This window comes from Platalea leucorodia (assembly GCF_965183815.1).
Source record: "Platalea leucorodia genome assembly, chromosome: 1".
In the NCBI taxonomy this organism is placed as follows: domain Eukaryota; kingdom Metazoa; phylum Chordata; class Aves; order Pelecaniformes; family Threskiornithidae; genus Platalea; species Platalea leucorodia.
Genome location: NC_138823.1, coordinates 51,503,486 through 51,525,229, shown reverse-complemented (window position 1 = coordinate 51,525,229; position 21,744 = coordinate 51,503,486). Strand labels below are relative to the sequence as shown.

Sequence of the window (21,744 nt, the reverse complement as noted above, 5' to 3'; positions counted from 1 at the left end):
CCCTGCAGGCCTCCCTGTACCCCGGCCTTGCTGGAGGTGACGGTGCAGACAAGTGCAAAAGGCTCCTTGTGGAACTAGCCTTGATTTAACTGAGCTGGCACTAATAAGCTTGATCAAAATGGAGCCTGATTCATCTAGGGACAGTTACATGCATCATGATTCAGTTCTTTCTGGAAACAGAGCACTACTCAGCTGAGGCACAGTCTGTCCCTGGACTGTGGACCAGCTAGGGTCTGGCAAATAAGCCTTATCCTCTCATCAGCGTTGAGAACTGTGATGCCAAAATACCCTAGTCTGGGTTTTTAAGTCCAGTACAGATTTTTGTGCGTCTGTCACTTGGCTTCAGTTCAGAACAAATCGGCTTTGTCTGAACTGCTTGCCCTGTGCTCCTTGTAACTTGGACTATGTATTTTTTGTTCAATATCTGGGACAACGCCGTTTCTCATAACACCAGAAAGAGGAGATTGTTTCTTAACTTTACTTTTTAGTGGATATTTCAAAGACCAGTAGAGAAATGGATTCGTCTCTTCTTGTGAGAACAGCACACCAACTGCCTTTGACTTCAGCCCATTCATTCCTGTTAGGAATTGTTCTCATGAGTGACAGATTGCTTGATGAGGTCGATACAAAATGGGTTGTATTTAAAAGAAACCAAATTACTTTGATTTATATTAATGTTACTAGTATCTCCTTTTTCTGGTTAAATTTAATCATAAAAGTCACCGTAGACCACAATTCTTGTCTAAGGAAGGATTTCAATCCATCTTGTTTGTTTACTCGGATCTTTTCATTAAGCTTGTCAGGATGTTGATGATTCATCGGCTGTTGGTTTGAGGAATTTGCTGCTTGGTGCCATACACAAATGCTTAGGAAATTCTGAAGATGCTGTTCAGGTAAGTTGTTAAATTATGATTTACACCATTAATCCTATTTTATGAGCTATTCTGTTAAACAGTAAATATTGTTGAGTAAGAGTATTAAGCCATTAGTTGTCAGTGCTGTTTTGTGAATTCCAACAGAGTATGTCAGGTTCTTTTCAAATCTTCTGTTTAGCAAGTTTTCATTATATTCTGTGTTGTAAAAGTAATTGGCTATGTTGAATGAACGTGGTAGCTAAAGTGGCTTGTAGGAGCAAGAGTTAAGGAAGAGTTAGGAAGCTGGGAAGAAGTTCTTGGCTCTGCTGGATTTACTTTGTCCAACAAAGAAAATTCATCTTTTTCAAAAAAATAACTTTGAGATTGACCTTTCAAAATCATGGGTTTGCTGCTTCTCCTCCAGACCTATTCGACACTGAGAGGTTTGATTATTAGCACATACCAAAGAATAATTTTGCCACTGCTCCAGGCTTTGATCTGTAAGCATGATTTTTTTTTTCCTTCCCAAAACAGAATGCAATTCACATAAGCAACAAGGGAGCTGATGCTAGCTTTAAATCTTTTTTCTTTTTTTTTTCCTGCTTCTCTCAGCATATCTTAACTAATCTGAGTACTTCATCTCTGATGTTGAAGTTCCTTGTTAGATCTAGAATTTTTTTCAATATGAAGTTGGAAAACTCTTGAAACAGTCAATATATTACTTGGTAAAAATCCAGACAAATACTTTTGACTTGATACAGTAGTGTCAGTGAAAAAGTCTGGGTCCTTGCTTAGGGAATCTCTACTATTGGAAATTTTTAATGTATTCTCATTTTAGTGTTGGGCTAATTTCTAGTGCTTAAAGTTGACCGGTACTTCTGGATTTTTTTTAAGTATCAAACCGTCAATTTTAACGTATTACTGCAATCCTTTTTTTTTTTCTTTAATTTTTATAGTTCTTTCAGCGAGCTGCTAAAGATGAAGTGTGCCGTCAAAACAACTTATACGTCCAGCCATATGCTTGCTATGAACTTGGCTGTCTTCTGTTAGACAATCCAGAGGTAATAGCATAACCTGGTTTTAAACTCTTAAAATGAGGGTGTGGAGTCAACATGCCACTATACAAACAATGAAACAAAGTTTATAGGTGATACTGTATGTTAAGTTTTAAAAATTTGTTTTATACGTACCATAAAGAAACTTACTACTTTGGTTTTTCGCAAACTAAGAAATGCAATGCATTTTAGGTAACATCGTCATAATTTTTTAATATCAAGAGCTATAAGGACGTTCTGAGGAGCTTAGTTATCTGTTGATAACACTGCAATGACTTGTTTTGTTGTTACTGGGTTTTATTTTTACATAAAAACAGAGTCTGAGACTCTCTGGGATTCTACAGGGCAGCTGTTACGTTCCTGACCATTAGTGGTGTCTTTCTCTAGCAGTAAAATGAATATGTCTGCAAACCTGCAGCAAGCAGTAAAACAAGAATTTTGATGAGTGTAGCACCACATTGTTTTGATTATTATTTAGTACTTTACCCCAAAAAGCACCACAAAGACTTCACTTTTCACCTCTCTGATCATGCCGTGATGCCCATTTTTTCATATGTGCCTTACAGAAACAGTGTACATATAAATACTGGGGTATAGAAATACTTCCATCACCCCCTCAGGATGCAAAGACCTCTCTCCGCCTTTGCTTGTCTTAGCGTTCCTGCTGCTGGTGGCAGCAGAGGCCTGGCAATAACGCCTTGGGCAGGCAGGGATTTGTTGTCTGCAGGTGGCATTTTGTGTGGTGAGTGCCTAGGATCCTTTTCTTATGTATTTAATTTCCTGTTGGATGCTGTTCAAGTTCAAAGATTACCTGTAGTTATACTCTCCAAATATAATTTGGTGCCTTCCTAAAATAGCTCCATGTTTTTGGGGATCAAACTTCTATTTGGAACAATATGGTACTTGTCAAAAGTCTTTTTACTTTGGGATTATTTATCCCCACTCTTAGGACAGATACCTTCCTAATCTTGCACATCAGTGCATCTTGGAAGCCTCGCTGGACTGAGGGCACGCATACCATCATATTACTTCATTGCAGGGGATGTATAAGTAAAGTGATTTCAGTCATTTAAATTTTGTTAAAGCTGGATGTGTTGGCATTTTGGCTTTCACCCTGAGTAGTGAGGTTTTTGTTGTTCAGGATGAAGAGGAAAATGATCCAAATGGCTTGGTTGATGATACATTTGATCGTTCAGGTCTTTGCCCATACTCTGCCTCCTAGGGAGCCCAGGGAGTCTTCAACTAGGGCAACTTCTGCACCACTCTTGGTGCTGTTTCCCCTCCTCAAACATGTAACACCGCTACTTGGAGTTCATGCTGCTTTATGTAGTCCTTCCTGAATCAGATTGCAAGTTAGGGGAAGCAGTTACAGGGAAATGACTCGAACGCCCACATCATTGTATGTAGTGTATAAAGCGATTGGGCTGATAGTATCTCATATTCTTAAGATTCTGTTTTCAGTTGGTTTTAATCTTGTCAGATTTAACCATCTAAGCTGAACCTTGCCCTTAAAGAGGGAAGGAAAGGGAAATCTTTCAGTAGAAATTATCATCATGACAAAGGACAAAACGAGAGAAAATGCTTTTAAAAATAATAGTTCTTTTTCGAAAACCTGCTGCCCTATGACATAGAACCGGGCCTTGAGGCCTGGTAGGGAGGTCTGAGTCCAGTAATGTTCCTAATGTTCCTACTGCCTTTTTGCTATGTTCATATTTAAATTTGATCATGGCAAGTGTCTCTTAAAAAAAAAAAAAAATGTGGTGGGTAGTGAAGTTATCGGGAGATTTTGAGAACGTGGGAGCACTCCTTCCTTTCTCCCTGCTTTACGTGTAGTATGTGCACACAGTAACCGAACGTGCTTTGTGTTGGGCGTTTGAGGACTCCTCAAGCCTCGGCTTGTCGCTGTACTGAGAAGCTATGGTAGCGCTTAGTATGTGAAGAACGTGCAGCAAACTCCCTCTCGTGGCACTCGGACAATTAGGACGTAAATGATGCTTGACTTGAATAAAGCGGCACGGGGTGGGGAAAAGCAAGAGCTAGAATTAGAGGCGAGTGGATGCTATTTATAGAAAATTCCATTTACTAGCTGAGGTGTCATGCAAGAGCTCTATAACGATTAAGAAAGAGAAGGGAATAGGATTTTATAAATCACATTTACCTGAGAGGCTGAGTGTATTAAAGACCTCAGCAACAGATATAGATATGAATATGCATGTTAGTATAAAAAGCATGCTGTTATCAAATTTACTTTACTTTAAAATTACTCATAATTAGGTGTTTGATTTATCATGTCATCTGAATCATCTTGGTTATTTTAAACTTAGTTCTAATCAAGTTCTTTAAGATTTTAATATGGTTACATCCAGAAGTTTACAGATCTTTTTGTAGGTGTTTTAGACACTGAATGTAATTTAACCGATATAAATACATATATTCATATTCATATATTTGAATAAGAAAACTTATTTTTTCTGTCTACTTATCAGGCAGTTGATTATTTATTTGTAAGGCTTAAAATAAAAATGTATGATAAGAAATAAAACATGAGCTTTTCAGTAGTAAACATTAATGTGCAAATACATATATTTTTCCTTAAGAGTTTGAAATCAAGATTTCTGAAACAACTTTTAATGCTTACAATCCTGTAACTTGTTTTGTAAATAAATGGCTTAAAATTTGGTTAAGAAACAAAAATTACTTTATTGATCAGTTAGTCATATATCTGTACCCTCATTTGTTTCCCCGCGCATTGTTGTAGCTCACCATCATCAGTAGCAACTTGCATTTAAAGCTGTGATTTCTCCTTTTCTGTAGAAGACTAGAAATATGTAATATGGCATTTCTTGGGTCCCTTGCTTGTATTTCTAGTTTCCTAATTTGAGAGGGTTTTGTCTGCTTGGTACCTTGTTTTCAAGATAAAGATGCTATTCTGGACTGACCAGGCCATACACTTACGATACTTTCTGTAACGTTTGCAATGCACTTCTAATGCAATGTTTGTCTTTTTGTAGACTGTGCCAAGAGGCAAAACCTTACTTCTCCAAGCCAAGGTAAAAACTAAGACACTTTCAAATTTATATATCTGAGATGAAGGCATTTGAGAGGTTGTGTTTTGAGGGGTTTGGGGTGGGGCGGGCGGATGTTAAAGTGTCAGTGTCCTGTACCTATAATCTCTATAATCATGTAGACATATACATTAATGTATATGATACACATTTATGTGTGTTATGTAGATATGTATTTCTAGGTCACTCATAGCACAGAGCCCACATTAGTGACCTCTCCTGGAGCATTAGAACCTTGCCAAGTTTTTCAACTAAGATTTGGCTACAGAAAGCTTGAAAATGACAACTCTCCACATACCTGATCCAACTGGTTCCTGCCTTGGGCATGTTGGGATATTCTAGAGCTTTTGGACTTGCAGAAATTCCTAGGTGCTGTTCCAACTACATGGGATCCAAACAGCACGTTGGAAAGCTTCTGCTCTCTTCACCAACTTGGAATTTCTGTAATAATTCTGTTATTTTGGGTAATGCAGGGGTATTGCAACATGCAGTCTCCAGTTCACCTCTTTTCTTCGGTCTGTTTTGTAACATGACTTCTTAAGCGTTAGTAGTAAAATTATCTTCATATCATAAAGAAAAGGAGGCTAATAATGATGTGCTTTTTTTTTTTTTTTCTTCTCTCTTCTCCCCCTGCCCCAGGAGGAATTCACTGGCTATGACTTTGAGAACAGATTGCACGTCCGCATACACGCAGCCTTAGCCTCACTAAGGGAAGTCGTTCCACAGTGACGGACAGGAGGTCTTGTTATCCTTTCCCACAGTTTCTGCACTTTAAGATGAAGCAGAAGAAAAAGCTGTTGGGAAGACCAGCTTTTCTTCTGAAAACCGCTTGTGCCAGAGACACTTTCCTAGTATGGTCAGAGGTGGTATGGCTTAGTAAAACATTACAATTTTAACTAAAAATAAATCAACCAGGAAGAAGGTTAAGTGACCTTGTGTTTTTAACTCTTCAGTTTTTATTTTCTTTAAACCAAGCTGAACACAATTGCGTGTAACTCTGTGGGTGAGCCTCAATAAGCACACACGATTTACTTCAACAATATTGGCAGGTGTGATATTTACCTTTTAAAAAATAATTGGAGTAAATATTGAAGTTGGGAATGGTCAGAACACTTTTTTTTTTTTTTTTTTTTTCTTCAAGCATTAGCCAATACACAGGATATGATGGAGGAGGAGGAGAACTGTTCAGCAACAAAAAGCAGATCTTACTAAATTTTAGTGGCTTATGTCAGTGACTTGATGATGATTAATGTGTGAATGTTAAACCTCACATCTCTTTCCAGTCTTCATTCTTTCCCTCCCAACCCAGCTCATAATTGTGATATAAATTATGTCAATATTTAGGATCTCTGCTTCTGGTACATTCCAGCCAAATACTTACTTTGTTTGACATGCAATTACAGTGTGGGCAGTTCTTATTTCTGCTCTTGATATTCTGAATATTATGTTAAAATACATAAGCCAGTTACAGTAATTTTACATATTTTTCATTTAAGCTGCTGAATCTTTATAGCAGTGACTTTTAAAGGTATTAAAAAAAAACCCCAACCAAACAAAACACAAAACCAAAAATCTGGTTTGGTAGTTGTACCAATACTACAATATCCTAAGTCTCTATATGGTATTCCAAACCTGTGGTATTAAGATATTGAAATACCTCAGAGAGCTTAAAACTTTTATCATGACCATATAACTTTTAATACTTGGCCATTTGTGTGCTCATCTGTAGCTTTTTTACTTTTGTCTGTAATATATAGTATCTCCTTATGTTTTATATTCAGTTAATATTATATTCTAGGAAGGTGAATATTTTTTTTAAAGAAGCTTATGAATGGAAATCTGACCAGAAGGTTAGTTGAATTATGTTACTTTGCAAAGCTAAGAAAACTGGATATTCTTGGAAATAGTTATCCAAAAGCCTTATCTTTACTTTGGTCAGGTTGCCTTAAACAGTTCCTTAGCTTAAACATTTTTTTTTTTCTCCTACCTTTTTGTGGAATATGTTGCCAAAGTTTTAGACCTTGCCCACACGTAACCTTCATTGATTTGCTTTTGAGGTTGCATCTAAAGCAAGACTGATATGGAGGAGAAGAATAATATCCTATTTGGTAGGCCAAATTAAACGGTTGAGACACTTTTATTTCTCTCTAAAAATACACAGTTCCTGCTATGAAAGGCATTCCTCGAGCAGTTAAATACTTCTGTTGCAGTTCCTGAAGGAGAAGAAAGACTCTTTAAAAAGCAGTTTTATTTTTCTATGATCTAGGTGTTTTACAGATAGTACACTGGTTTTTTTTATTCAACTTTGACAGTAACATTGAGTCACAAATGAGTGTTCAACCTTATTTGGTCAATCCAAATAAGTATTGACTAGAAAACAATATATTGTATATATAGTGACTACTTACAATTCAAATAATGATTTTAAAAAATGGGCTTTAATGTACTTGAAATCTTACGTTGTCCTATCTGACTTGCAGTGTTTTGCAGTGAGAGAGACAGTCCATTCTGGGTAGATAGCTAGAAACGGTACAGTTACTGGCAAAATTCGTTTTAAATACACTGCTTAAATATAACGTGAGACTAGGCTGTTCAGGACACAAAGCACCTGCATGCGATTTGTGTTGGGATATCTAGGGTCTACATACTTGGAGGTGGCAAGCAAATTGTAGTAAATTTACTAAAAGGCCTGTTGTTCTCACCAGGCCAGGAGTGGGTATGGAAAGACACTATATATTCATGTAACAGTTTAACTCTGTGCAAATTGCAGCTTTTCTGTGGATTTAGCAAATCATCACTGAAATAGAACTATCTGTTTCTGTATTAATTTTTTTTTTCCCCTCCCCTTGTAGGAGAATCTCCTACATTGTAAATGTCAAAATTATTTTTTATGTTAGATTGTGCCTGTGATGAGAAAAATTTCAACTGTATTTTGTGTAAACTGATAAGTTTTTATACTTTGGAACTCGGAGGCATGGTCTAATAGCAATAATGGAATATGCATCTTGCTAGTTAATATGTTAAGACTATCTTTACTGGGTCAGGTATTTTTGTTGATGTTGATGCAGTTTTTATCTCAATATGACTCATTTCAAATAAATAACGACTTTTTAGATGTCACAAAGTGGCATATTTATTGTGATGTACTGTAAATGTTGTTAATTTACAGAACTTGCACTTTTATATTTCTGAGTAAAATTAAAGGACACATGGACATGAGTTTTGTTCCCTTGCTCCTCAAATTTGTCTTTTAATTGGTGGCCTCCTGAACAAGATGCTATCAAGTATTGGGAAAACTTCTGGGATGTCAAGTGACTGTAACAAAGTTTTCTAGTCAGCAATTACCTCAGCCTTTGTTCTTCCAGTATAATTACAGTCTCCTGGTTTAGAAAGTGAGTTACATGTGTCATGTCGAGATTAACCGTAGAGTGAACAAGGTTTAAGATGCATTTTTAAGACATCAAATTTACTTGTTCTTCATTAAAGACACAGAACCACACACAATTGTATTTGTTGTATTCCTGCATCTTTGAAAAATGTTTCTAATTTACTCTAAAGCAAGCACTTTAATTTCTTCTTTCTCTGAGTTCAAATGCTTGTTTCATATTCTAGTTATGCTTTATTCTTAAATAAAATTCCCCAAATGTTGTATTGAGTTGCTTTTCAGTTTACAACAACCTGATTGTCTTTACTCGTGTTTAAAAATTGCTCTGTAGCTGTTTGAAGTTTGAGCAGGAGCAAGTGCTAGGTTGGTGTCGGGCTGGCTGTACGTGGTGTTGCAAGGGTGCTGACTGAACCGGTGAGCGGAGTGAAAGCAGGTTAGCCTATAAACGACACCAAGATTCCCTTTCCAGTCATCACTGCAAAATACTAACAGCGGTAGCGATCACTTTCATGAAAAATTGTGCAATCACAAACAAGTATTATTAAAGTTAATGTTAAGAAGTAAATTTATTCTTACCTGTCTTTGAAGGCAGTTGGGCAGCGCAGTGGCATCCGACCAGCACTCCTGTCCTTGGCTCAGCAGAGGCTCTGCAGGCAGCTGAGAGCATGCATGGTAGACTCCACTGGACTTTAGGAGTAAGAAGTACAGGTATATTGCCTCTGATCCTTCATTCTGAAGGAACTGTACGACAAATTATTTTATATAAATTAGTTTAGAAAAAAGGGACAGGGAATCGTTTCTCTGCTAATTACAGTTTGAGTAGATGCTTATACAATGTTGTGTTGCATTCTAGTGTTTTGAGGTGAGCTAGAAAATACTGCTTCAAAAACTACTTCTATCGGGGAAAAGTTGACTTACAGAAGATGGAAATAATACAGGTAAGTTCCAGTTCTGGTTCATTTTCACCAAAGAACATTTAAAATATGGTATTCTATGCAGAGATTCAGAAAGCACAGGAGCCTGGTGTTTTTACACTGAATTATCCATATCTATATACAATACTCTTAATTTACGCCAAAATAAATTCTTGTATGAAATTAGCCGGTGTACAAGGTCCACTGGAAAAAAAATTGAGCTGTTTTACAAAAGGCTTAGCCTTGTCACAATGTTGCAAATCTGTGTTCTCCCTGAACTTTGGCACAATTTTGTAACTGATCATGCCATTGTTGTTAGATGGCAAAAGGGGATTTCCCCACCCCCAACACCTGTGTACTCAAGGTTGTTTCCCTTGATGGAATTAAATATCATACTGTTTAGTATCCCTTCCATCTTTGTAGGATTTTTTTTGTTGCTGGCATTGCATACATCCTCCAGAGTGCTTGCAGAAGGGACCATGTGCCAGCAAGTGAGGCGCGGAAGGTCAGGGTGATGGACTGCTGCAGAAGAACAGCACCTGAAAGGATCCAGTCCCTCTGCTCTTCTAAACCTAGAGGTCTCTAGCCTTGGTGTCCAGGCACTGCATCTCCTGGTTTCTTCTGCTGTATCAGATGCTGTGTTCTTTGCCATGTCTCGGTGTTGGCATTCTAATGTTCAGGTCACCTCTTACTGTTCTTTTGCATGAGCAAAATATAAATTACACAGAAAAGAAAGTCAACTTGAGGAAGGCTTTCTAGAGTTAAATACTGAACTATTGCTATTTTTCACCGTGGTTTTTTAATGCAAGTTCAGACTCCGACACTGGACCCAGCATAGGTTACCGGGGTAGGTGCATATTACAGTTATGTATCGCCTTCCTGCTTCTGCTCAGAACCTTGCTTAATTACCCAAGATTTTCATGACCTATTTAGCCACTGTGTTTTAACCACTGTGTTTTAGCCATGGGGAGTTCATGTCAGTTGCCTTACCCCTGTTTTTTCATTGCTGCTTTTTCAAAACCGCTGTTTATCTTTTGATGTGACTTCTTCCAAGATGGTGTTGTAATATTCGATTTGATCAAGTAATCTGTTGAGCTCAGCAGGACTGGCTGGTCCTCAGTCGTTTTCCATCATTTTTTGGCAAGCTGTGCCTACCAATAGGAGATGCCCAGAAAGGCTCCCAGGTGGAGAGGATAAAAGGAAAAAAGTTTGAGTTGAATATTGGAGAGGGGAAGGGAAGGAGAAAGAGATTGTCAGACTTTGCTGAGCAAAACCATTTACGTAACAAACGCCTCCCAGTCTTTCACAAAAAGTAATATGTTTACTGTATAGAAGATAATTGTATTCCTGGGACACATACTTCTTCCCACTTGTAGCAAAGGCCCCACCAAAGGGGAAGACAGAGAGGCTTCAGAGATGCACATAAGGACACCTTAAATAAAAATGGTATTTTGTACCTTTGGTAGGAAAAGCGAGAAGATTTTCATGGAGATTTTTGTATATGAATGAACCCCCCACTTAGAATTCTACTGAAGTCTCTGGCAGGTAGAAGCACAAAGGTGGTGCTTTCAAAAAATGCAAGTCCTCTTCTCCTGTCTATTTAGCTGAAGCTTTGAAAGAGATTGCAAGTGAAAAAGACAAAATAAAACCAAACACACCCCACATGCCCCCCAACCAGTGTGATTTATTAACCTGTTGTGAACTGTCTAATGAAGAGTTAGTGAATGAGCTGATCGTTTTTTGGCAGAAAAATAAGGTTGATCTGGGACCTTGATTTCCTGAATTTCTGTCCAGTCTCTACGACTTCAACATTGCCTGGAAGCTGTTCCTTCTGCAGATGGGGCAAAGGATGGTAGGACAAGGTGATTACCTTCAGCTGGGCAAACTGCTCTTGGGATCAAATCCATCCAAATTCATGACAGGCTCTCCAGTTTGGGGCCAAAGGGCAACACGTTTTAGTAGAGCAGCTGGTACACTTTGTATGATGGATTTACTCTAGGTGGTTTCGAAAAATGGCATTCAAGTTCCAGCACAGTGAATTAGTTCCTGGACGTATTTTTTTCCTATATGCTCTTCCTAAGTTTCAGCCAGATGTGCTTTTATGTTAGTGGTTGAAGCCTTTTTAAATATTTAAGGAGGTTTATGCTTCTCTTTGGTTACCTCTGATAATAAATTTTTCTGTGGTTTATGACATCTGTATTTAAACATCTTTGGAGCTTTTGCTGTGCAGAGCTTTGCAGACCTAGAATTTTGAAAGTTTTCAAAAGAAGCAAATTTACAAGTTGTCTGCTGATCGGTATTCATTGAGGATGGTTTCAAAGTAACCACGACTGCCTTTGCACACAGGTATGTTTAATGCCTTTATGAAGTCCTGTTGCTTCTGTATGTTCTCAATACAGAAATCTAGATTTCAGATCACTATCCTGACTTCAGAAATGATACATTTTCTAATCCCCATATATATTCTTGAAGTACGTCTTATTCTTTCCGTAGGAGAGCTATCATAGCATATTCCATATTTAATTTTTTTAATAGCATGGTCTGTATTGTCGCTCTCCAGGACTGATGAGCTATTGTGAGAAGTTTCTTAATGAGAAATTACTTTCTAAGGGTTCTCTTATGGAAGAAGCATTTTGTGTTGAGTTTACCATTAACGTACTTTCCAGTGAACTAACTTGAAAGTGTTTATATTCTGTTAATTTGGAATGAGCTATTATGAATATTATGTTACTTAGCGTATTAAAAGAAGCTATTGAAGATAGTCTGAATGCTTTAGCAGCAATGACGCTCAAGTCTTAAATCTTCAGTGCTGTTGGGATTCCCCTTGGGTTTTTGTAGATGCAAACATCCAGGAATGCAAGAGCAGGTAGGTAGATGATGGTCCAACTGTGATGAGGACTGATCTGTGGCATTGTTGGTGGATAAAAGTTTTTGTCCCGCAGCAGACTCCTGATCGTGGCTTCCCCCACGATCTTCCTGCCTTCGTGATCCTCAGAAACCCAGTTAGTGGTAACTGTGAAAACAGGGCACTGTACAGTTACTTTTTTTGTGCTTCTTTTATTGGAACAGAGAATGATCTTGTGTGTATCCACTGAAAATGTGTACTGGGAAGCAAATGCTATCCCTGGGGCTGTTGAGATTTGTTTCAGGTTTTGCCCTTGTGATCATAAGGTTCTGTGGTATGAACAGAGCCATATTAAGGAATAATCTGGTTCCTCTTTGGGTGTAGCTGCCGTGGCTGAAGTGGTTGCAGTCTCCAGGTGTTTGCTCTGAGCTCCTGCCAGAGGTCACTACAGAACATTGCTTCTCAGGTGCTGTATTTTGCAGTCTGTTAAGTCGGTTTAAATCCCTTGAGTGTTGTATCTTGCCTGTCTTAACAGGCCAGGCTGTGAACCGGGGGATGGGTCTGTGCACCCACCCGCTGTACGGCGGCTGGCAGAGGGGCGGGAAGGATGCAGCTGCAGCCTTTCTGCTTCCCGCAGGTTGAAGCATTGGATCGTGTGCAGTTGTCATAACCTGAGACTGAGCACAAAGTTACGCTCTTGCTGCACCGGGAAGAAACGTCTCTGGTTCGGCTGCCTGTTGCTGGTAAGGAAAAATAATGTCTTGGCAAAGGCAAAACAATTCCTCAGAGGGGTTCTGCCTGTGCACCCCCAGCAGCTGGTTGTGGGCTTGAAGGCAAGTCAGCAGCAGAAAGCAGGAACTGGTTTCGCAGTGGCATGGGAAGGGAGAAAAGGCAGCGGCTCACAGGGCGTGAGCGCCGTGGGCGCTCGCTTCCCCCGCGCCATGCGGCGGGCAGCACCCAGAGCTGCTCGGCATCGCCCTCGCAGCCCCTGTCCTGAGCAGCAGCAGCCACGACGCCGTACTTCAGTCTTAAAATATATTATTAAAAGGGCTATAAATAGTTGTGCTCAAACAGTCGCATCTATTAAATGCCACCGGTTCTTGCGCGACAATGAGAATTGAGGTGTTCAGGGCAGGAGGGAGGCCCTCGCTGATGAGCTGCAGCGTTGCCTGCCTGCGAAGCGCTCCGGAGGCCCGACTAAATTCAAATCAGCTATTTCGCCTCCCACTCCTTTTTTGTTTTGCTGTTTGTTTTTGTTTTTTTTTTTTTTTTTAATCCTTTTTGACCAACAGACAGTAACGCCGCAGAGCTGGAGCGCAGCCGCTGATGGCTGTGAACCTCAGCATCGCCGCGCTGCGCTGACGACGCACGGGCACTGTGACGTCACGCCCTCCTGGCTGGGTGTGGCGGCCCTCGTCAGGGGGCGCCGGTGGGAGGCCGGGACCAGGAGAGGGCAAGTGCCGGAGGGTACGGAGGAGAGGGGTGGTAGAAGCGTCCTGTAAACTCTTGGCTTGAACACGAATGGCTCCTGTGGCGCTGCGGGGGGGGCTTTGGTGGGTTTTATCTTTAAAAAAGGGGAATTCACGGCATGGGTTTGAATTCATAGCGTTGTTCCCCAGTTGGCTGGCCCCCCTGACCGTGCCTTCTGGCTAAAGGTGCGGAGGGGGAGTAAAGGGTTTGGTCACCGCAAATGGTAAATACCCTCTTTGAGTTAAAGGAGCGTTTGGGAAGGGGTGGAGGAGGAGGGTTAGTGATGGCATGGCAAGGGGTGAGGAGCTGCGGTCCCACTGTCGGTGTCGGACGCTTCCCACTGGGGTGGGGTAGACGCTCAGCTGAGGGGTTCTGTTTGTACAGATGCGAAACAGTAAGCCGACTTGAGTGGGCGAAGATGCAGTCTTCAAAGGTCAGGCTGGTTATTCCACACGGCCTCAAGAGCCTGCTTGAGGGGGTGAGCCGGGCTGTCATGGAACGCAACCCAGACGACATTGCTGAGTTTTTCGCACTTTATTTCCAAGAGCTCGTCGCCTTTCGTAAAGGTTTGTTCCTACCAGTGCTTCATCCGAAGAGCTGAGCTATTTGAGAAGTGCTATCCTACTCCAGCTTAACCTCTGCTTCTGTTTTCAGGGAATCCAAACCTGGATATAACAGAACTGGTCGAAAACTTTGAGTTCATTAGAGGTAAGATAGTTGCTGTTTGTTCTTTTAGGATGTTTTGAGACAATGTTCCAACCCGAATGGATGCAAGTAGTTTTCACTTACGGGCTGCATCCAGTCCATAAGTAGTCACGTGAAAGAGGCCCATAGGCTTTGAGCTATTGAAGAGGCAGGCACCTTCAGAAAGCACTTGCTTCTGTTTAATGTGGGAAGAATTAGTCCCCTGGGCTGCTGTACTTTCTCTTTGAGTGTAGGCGAGGGCCTGGATGCTTTTGGTCATTTTAAGACATTGCAGTGTGATTTTTCACCCCCTAAGCAGGTAGTGACTTTACCTTTATCTGTTTTCTGCAAATAAATATGTATCTCTTTGCTTATAAAAAGAAATTATTTAATTCTGTGGAATGCTGATTCCTTTGGGTAGTGCTGGGAGCTTTCATCTGCTCCCTGGGTTTGGCTGTAAGGGCTAGGATCCATGGTGCCACATGAAGGTTGTGTGGGAGCAGTGATATGGGTGCGTTGCCCAGCCCACAGCCTGTTTGTATCTGCCCCACTGGTTTGGGTCTCCATCATCTGGTTACTGTGTCAGCAGCTTAAAATATTATTCAATTCAAAATATTATTCAATTTATTCAAAAAGGCCACCTAAGCTGGGTTCCAAGTAACCCTGGAACTAATCAGCACTTGAGACAGCCTTGGTCTATAGATTGAGTGCTATACACTGAGGTAATTACAGCAATGAGGAGAAGCCCCAGCTATGAAGAGAAAGTGCTACTATCTTATTCCTAGCTTAGGATCTCCTCTAAAAAAGCTAGCCACGATTGATTTCAGCACATCAAGCTTGTAAAGCTTTTACGTTCTTCTTGTAAAAACGCCTGGTGGATGTTGCAGTGCGACTTAAAGTATCACCGAAGGCTGAATTTTGGTGCTTTTGCAGATGTTGCATTAATGATGTCACACAGCAATTTTTGCATAATCATGGAACGACAGAATGGTTTGGGTTGGAAGGGCCCTTAAAGATCATCTAGTCCAACCCCCCAGCAGTGAGCAGGGACATCTTTCAGCAGACCAGGTTGCTCAAAGCCCCATCCAACCTGACCTCAAACACTTCCAGGGATGGGGCAACCACAACTTCTGTGGCATTTCTGTTCCAGTGCCTCACCACCCTCACTGTAAAAAAAAAAAAAAAAAAAAAATTCCTGATAACTAATCTCAATCTACCCTCTTTCAGTTTAAAACTGTTGGCCCTTGTCCTGTCAATGCAGGCCTTGGTAAAAAGTCTCTCTCAGTCTTTCTTATAAGCCCCCTTCAGGTACTAGAAGGCTGCAACAAGGTCTCCTCGGAGCCTTCTCCAGGCTGAACAATCCCAACTCTCTCAGCCTTTCTTCACAGCAGAGGTGTGCCAGCCCTCTGACCATTTTTGTGGCCCTCCTCTGGACCCACCCCAACAGCTCCATGTCCTTCCTGTGCTGAGGACCCCAGAGCTGGACGCAGCACTCCAGCTGGGGCCTCACCAGAGCAGAGTAGAGGGGCAGAGACCCCTCCCTCAACCTGCTGGCCGCACTTCTTGTGATGCAGCCCAGGATACGGTTGGCCTTCTGGGCTGCGAGCGCACATCGCTGGCTCATGTCCAGCTTTTCATCCGCCTGTACCCCCAAGGCCTTCTCTGCAGGGCTGCCCCCAATTCATTCCTCCTCCAGTCTGTACTGATACTGGGGATTGCCCTGACCCAGGTGCAGGACCTTGTACTTGGCCTTGTTCACTTCATGAGGTTTGCATGGGCCCGCTTCTCGAGCTTGTCCAAGTCCCTCTGGATGGCATCCCTTCCCTCTAGCATATCAACTGCGCCATGCAGGTTGGTGTCGTCTGCCAACTTGCTGAGGGTGCATTCAGTCCAACTCTCTGTCATTGATGAAAATATTAAATAGAATTTGTCCCAGTACGCATCCTTGAGGGATACCACTTCTTGCTGGTTTCCACTTGGACATTGACCTGTTGACTGTAACTCTTTGGACATGGCATCCAGCCAATTCCTTATCCATCAAATAGTCCATCCATCAAAGCCACCTCTCTCCAATTCAGTGGCCAGAATGTTGTGTGTGATCATATCCAAGGCCTTAAAGAAGTCCAGGTAGGTGGCATCCATAGCTCTTCCTGTGTCCACTGATGCTGTCACTCTATCATAGAAGGCCACTAGAGCAGTCAGGCACGATTTACCCTTGGTGAAGCCATGTTGGCTGTCTTTAATCACCTCCCTGTCTTCTGTATGTTTCGATGTATCTTCCAGGAGGATCTGTACCATGATCTTACCAGCCATGGAGGTGAGGCTGACTGGTTGGTAGTTCCCAGAGTCCTCCTTATTACCTTTTTTAAAAATGGGTACAATGTTCCCTTTTCTCCAGTCACTGGGGACTTTGCCTGACTGCCATGACTTTTCAAATATGATGGAGAGTGGCTGCATAATGCAGACATGTTCTGTCTGAATGCCTGTCAGTGGTTTGCTTATGTGGTTGTGAACTGACCCCTGCATGTTCACCAAGCTCCAAAACAGGTCCCTCTTGCACCTTTTTCCTTACAGACCACGTAGTCTCTCTCTTTCTGTGTTGTCCATCCTCTACTATGTGGTCACATAACTGTGTTATGAGAGGGGATGATCAGAGAGGAATTCCTTAGCAAGGTTTCCTCTGGAGTCTCTGGGGTTTGGGACCATTTGTGCACCAGCAGGTAGCTAGCCAGTTTGTGTAGCTGCAACGGAGCCTTTCTTTTCTGTGGCATTGCCTGAGACTGACATTGGATTATCAATGGGTCTGTGTTGGCTTGGGATGACCAACAGAATAATGTTTTTTTCAGAGGATTTAGCTCTGTTATCCTTTGAGTTATATTTCTCTCATAATTTCTGATCTCATCCAGTCACGACTCCAGAAAAGAGCTCAGCACTGAGCTGTGATGATGTGTTAAAGACTCGCCTTCTCTTCTGCTGCTGTGCTAGTTTTACGTATTGGCCAATGCTTGCTAATCACGATAGAAACCAGACCTCTTGGTTTGTTGGTTTGGTTTTTGGTTTCCCCCCCCCCCCCCGATGCTGAGGGTTTTATTAACCATGTGATGGAACACTGTTTTGGTCCTGTAAGTACTCCCTTATGTTCCTCCCTTGATTGATAACTTATCTAGAAGCCATTTTTTACTCTATATCTAAAATTGGTTCCTGGCTTACCCTGTTCTTCATTTGGATACGTGTCATTTCAACGAATCAAGATTCTTGAGGAAGCTACACTGTCACCGTCTATGCATCTAAACTTTTATGGATCCAAAGAGTTCTGAGGTGTTGCAAGGAGCAGCCATGGTCGTCTAGCTGGCTTATCTGATGTGCTTAATGTAAAAGGTTTAATCTTTCAACCCGTAAGTGTAGCGATGTTTGTGGGCAGTAGATAAGAATGTAACCATCACTGCAGGATCATGAATGCAGTTAAGGCTTCCTAGATTCTGAAGTGGTGCCACTGCTTTCTGATTTTTTTTTTTTTTCTTCTCCTTATTGATAGGCAAGCAGCAATCCCCCCCCCCCCCCCCGAACTATTCCATCTCTGCAACCTGGGAAGCCTCATAAATGTGCTGTAGAACATCTAATTGAGTTAATGCTGAAATCAGTTTTATTTAAATGGCAACATGTGCTCATGTACTGCCATTACGTGCTTTTTACCTTGCAGAAAATGGGAATGAGGGACTGGAAGAAAAGACATCAGAGCATGCACATACTTTGTTTTCTGGGGAGCCCAAGCAAATGGACAAATCTACTGACACAGAGGAAGACCAGCTCCTTGAAGAACCTGATATTCAATATAGCTCCAAAATAATTCAACACCCATCAGTTGCCAGTTCCATTGAAGAAAACAAATTCCCCTGTGGATCTGATGGAGCTTCATCCCCTGAGGGACCTGAACTGGTGTACGTCCCTGCTGAGCCTGCACAGCTTGCTGCCCATGTGCTAGGTAACAGTGATTGTCTTTATTCTGTGAGGGATGTGGCAACCAGTGTGCAGACTCTTTACGAAGACTCTCAGACCTCAGAGAATGAATTTACACCAGTAGAAGGTGCTGCTGAAGATGCTTCTGCTGTCCCAGCAGCTGAGGCTTCTGTAGAGGCTCTTAGGTCACAACCAGGAGTGTGGAGTCAGTCCTCCATAGCTGGAGAACTAGGTCCCTCAGACAGCCAGGCTGGTGTCTCGACAAATGATGTAAATGGAGCTTCCTTGGTCGCCTTGTGGGGAGAACCATCACCTCTTTCACCACCACCATCACCTGCTCCTAAAGATCTATTGCAGGCTGTGCCTTCCTGCAACGAAGCTGAGGTTACCTCAACCACTGAGGTTGTATCGCTGTGTTGGGATGATGAGCTGATTACGGATGCAGAGGTTCCATCTTATATAGAACAGTTTCCACAGAAAATAATCATTCCCTTTGTAAACCAAACAGCTTATCTGGTAAAGGTGGAGCAGCCATTAAATTCAGGCCAGGGCTCAAGTGTTACAACCTTAGGTCCACCTGCTGACGATTTAGTGTGCCATCCTGAGAGAATGGAATCTACAGCACAAGTGGAAGCAGCTGAGCACGTTTATGTCTTGTCAGGTAAGAAAGTTTGGGTCTTGGTGTCATCTTCCTGTTTCAGCTTCCAGCTCTACAGCTTCATCAGTGGTCATTAAATGGAAAAGCACCTATGTCAGTGCAATGTGGGGCAGAGATGACTTCTAAGGAACTACGGTACCGACACTGTCTGCTTGGCCCCAGTGCACATGTGTTAGATCTCTCTGCCGTCTGTTCCAAGAGATGTGGCTAGCTCTGGGCAGGACTCCTGCACTCCTGCGGGCAAATATGCAGATAAGAGTGATGGGAAGGTGCCTGTTGATGGCAAATGGTCTTGCTCAAAACAAGCTGTATTTTCTGAAGCAGGCGTTAGAGACCTAAGATGTAATACATGTGCCCTGTGGCTGAAGAGAGGTGACCAGTTGGAGCCCTAGTTTTGATTCTCCTCCTGTGAAAGATCTCATATTCCAGCACTGACCTAGGGGGTTTTCCATTTAGAAGAAGAATGGTGGTGGTTGCCTGTGCTGTCTTGAGCTCAGTGAGTTTCTGCAGCTGGGCTGAGCGGGCTAAGCACTGGTCATCAGTTGACAAGCAGCAAGAGAGCTGGTGCTCATCTTTCTTGGTGAGGCCCTCACCAGCACCTCCTCTCTGTGGTGCCATGTGCCCAGCTCCTCCCTTGCCCAGCTGGAGAAACCCTCTGGCGTGGAGCTCCCCTGCCTCGAGTCTCCCTGGTACCGCAGAATCTGTCCGAGCCCTGTCCCAGGCCCCAGGAGAAGTAGTACGGCTGTGAGGTCTCAGCAAAGCATTTTGTAGCAGAGAGCTGAGCTTAGGCAGATTTGTAAATTAACATTGGCTCTTTTAAAAAAAAAAAAAAAAAAAACCAAACAAAAAGAAACACCAAACAAACCAAAACAAAAAAAACCCAAAAAACAAACAACCCCCAAACTTTTAGGGGAGTTTGACAAACTGCAGTTTCAGAAATACCAGACAAATGCTTACCCAGAAGAGCTTCTGCTCTGACTAAATAGTTTTACTTTTTCTAGGCTGCAGGTGTTTGTCAGCAAACAGTTTGCTATCCCAGCTCTCTTCTCTAACATGCTTGCTTTCTCCAAGTGTAGGTATGTTTGGTTTAGACATAAGGATTTACAATATGAATGAAATTCACTGCTTCTGATACCAGCACTCTTATTTTTATCTTTGTAGCCATGGCATCAAGTGAAGCAGGGCAGCCACCACCACATTCTAATGTATGGACCCTCTATTGCCTAACTGACTTGAGACAAGGTCAAAAATCACCACCATCCCTTTCTCCTGCTGGAGCTGGTGTTCCTTATTCCCAGGCAACCCTCAGTCTTTCCAGGGGGGAAGATCAACAGTGTGGTCAGCTGTCACAAGTATCTGCTCCAATTTACGTGGCAGAAGAAGCAAGCAAGAGGAGAGATGCTCCACCTTTCATTTTAGTGGGCTCTAATGTTCAGAACATACAGGACTGGAAACCTATTCCTAGCCATGCTGTCTTTGCACAGCAAGGTGCGGGTGCTAGGAGGAGATTCACTACAGTCCCAGTCCCAGTTGCCAGGCCAGCTGATGAGAAAACAGCTCTGGCAAGCCCCAATTCTAAGTCTGCAGAGGAAACTACAGCTAAGCCCTGCACACCTGATGTCTTCTCAGTTGCCATCCCTCTGGATGATGTGATGTCTGCAAAGAAAGGCTTGCCAGCTGGCGATAAGCACACAGGTATAAATGCTCTTGCAGAAAGCTATGGTACTGCAGGACAGATTACCATTACATCGGGCCCCATGCCCAGAGCGCAGGGTCATGGAGAAGTAAGCTTGCTTCTTGCATAGGGAGATGTTAGTGTTTGGACTTTACTACTAAAAGCTTAATTGAACCCTTTTCAAAATAAAATAAGGTTTAAGACCAGTGGTTAAACTACTTGTTGTACATAACAGACTCAATGCCTTCCTCTGCTTGTTACACTTTGCAATTAGTAGTACTAGTCTTGCTCTAGTTTTAGTCTGAGGGAACCAAGTTTTTAGTCTCACATTCATACACATTGTGAACCCTTAAAGTTCAGGCTGCAGGCATAGTGTAATATTCAGTGTGGTACAATACCCTCAACTTCGACTGTGTTCAGGTAGCAATTAATGTAGTTCTTGCTGCATACTTTCTACTGAGTTCATGTTGTTTTTTAAACAGGTTGAGAAGAGAGACTGGACTTGGGGAAGAGTGCAGGAGGAGTGGAGTTTACCTTGTACTAAATCAAATAAATTAATGCAAATGCTCAAAAAAAGCCAGCAATTAGCAATACAGTTCTATGCATTTTATACTTTCCTAGCACAGCGCAACACACCCAGCTGCACAGGAATTAAGAGAGACTTCAAGAAATGCTGGCCCGAGTAGAGGCCTGAGTGTAGACATGAGGCTTCCAAGAGACTGCAGGTGTGTGGTGGTTTGGTTTCTGCATCTACAGGTTGCTGTGAGAACTGGGACCTCACATGACAGACTGCCAAAGAGGCGGCTCTCCCTTATCTATGCAAATATGTCTCAGCATCACTACCTGGGTAATTCTAGTAGTGCACAGAATAAAAATAGAAAGGATCTCATTACCTTATTCACAATTTCAGTACTCCACCCTCAAGGCTAGAGCTGCAGCCTCACTGCATGTTCAAGGAGAAAGCACCCAGCTCCCCAGCCATCCCACCCCCCCCCCATAAGCAGACTGCTCCTGCTTAGGGGGAGAGAGGTCCCTGAAGCACATGGAAGCACGCTCTGCAACTTCACTGCAGCAGCTTTTGGAGTAGGCTTCCTCAGAAAGGGTCAGCACTGTCAGACACCACTCACTTTAGACTAGATGCAAGAAGTTTTGAAGCCTTTATTTAGTAGCAATTAAATTATT

General features: G+C 42.1%; 2 protein-coding genes across 2 annotated transcripts in view; both read left to right on the top strand.

The window, feature by feature from the left end:
- Nucleotides 1-5,936, top strand: part of TTC39C (tetratricopeptide repeat domain 39C) — a 36,236-nt gene extending 30,300 nt beyond the window's left edge. Inside the window, exons 11-14 of the mRNA XM_082313985.1 lie at nt 796-893; nt 1,811-1,915; nt 4,921-4,959; nt 5,614-5,936. Of these exons, the coding sequence (XP_082170111.1) occupies nt 796-893; nt 1,811-1,915; nt 4,921-4,959; nt 5,614-5,703 (332 nt within the window). The 3' untranslated portion in view covers nt 5,704-5,936. The remainder of the gene's footprint in view (nt 1-795; nt 894-1,810; nt 1,916-4,920; nt 4,960-5,613) is intronic.
- Nucleotides 5,937-10,031: 4,095 nt separating this feature from the next.
- CABYR (calcium binding tyrosine phosphorylation regulated) lies at nt 10,032-21,547 on the top strand. Its single transcript, XM_082328978.1, has 5 exons — nt 10,032-14,154; nt 14,243-14,296; nt 17,973-18,956; nt 19,889-19,895; nt 20,026-21,547. The coding sequence occupies exons 1-5, from the start codon at nt 13,809-13,811 to the stop codon at nt 20,690-20,692; spliced, it is 2,058 nt and encodes a 685-aa protein (XP_082185104.1). The 5' UTR covers nt 10,032-13,808; the 3' UTR covers nt 20,693-21,547.
- Nucleotides 21,548-21,744: the final 197 nt, after the last annotated feature.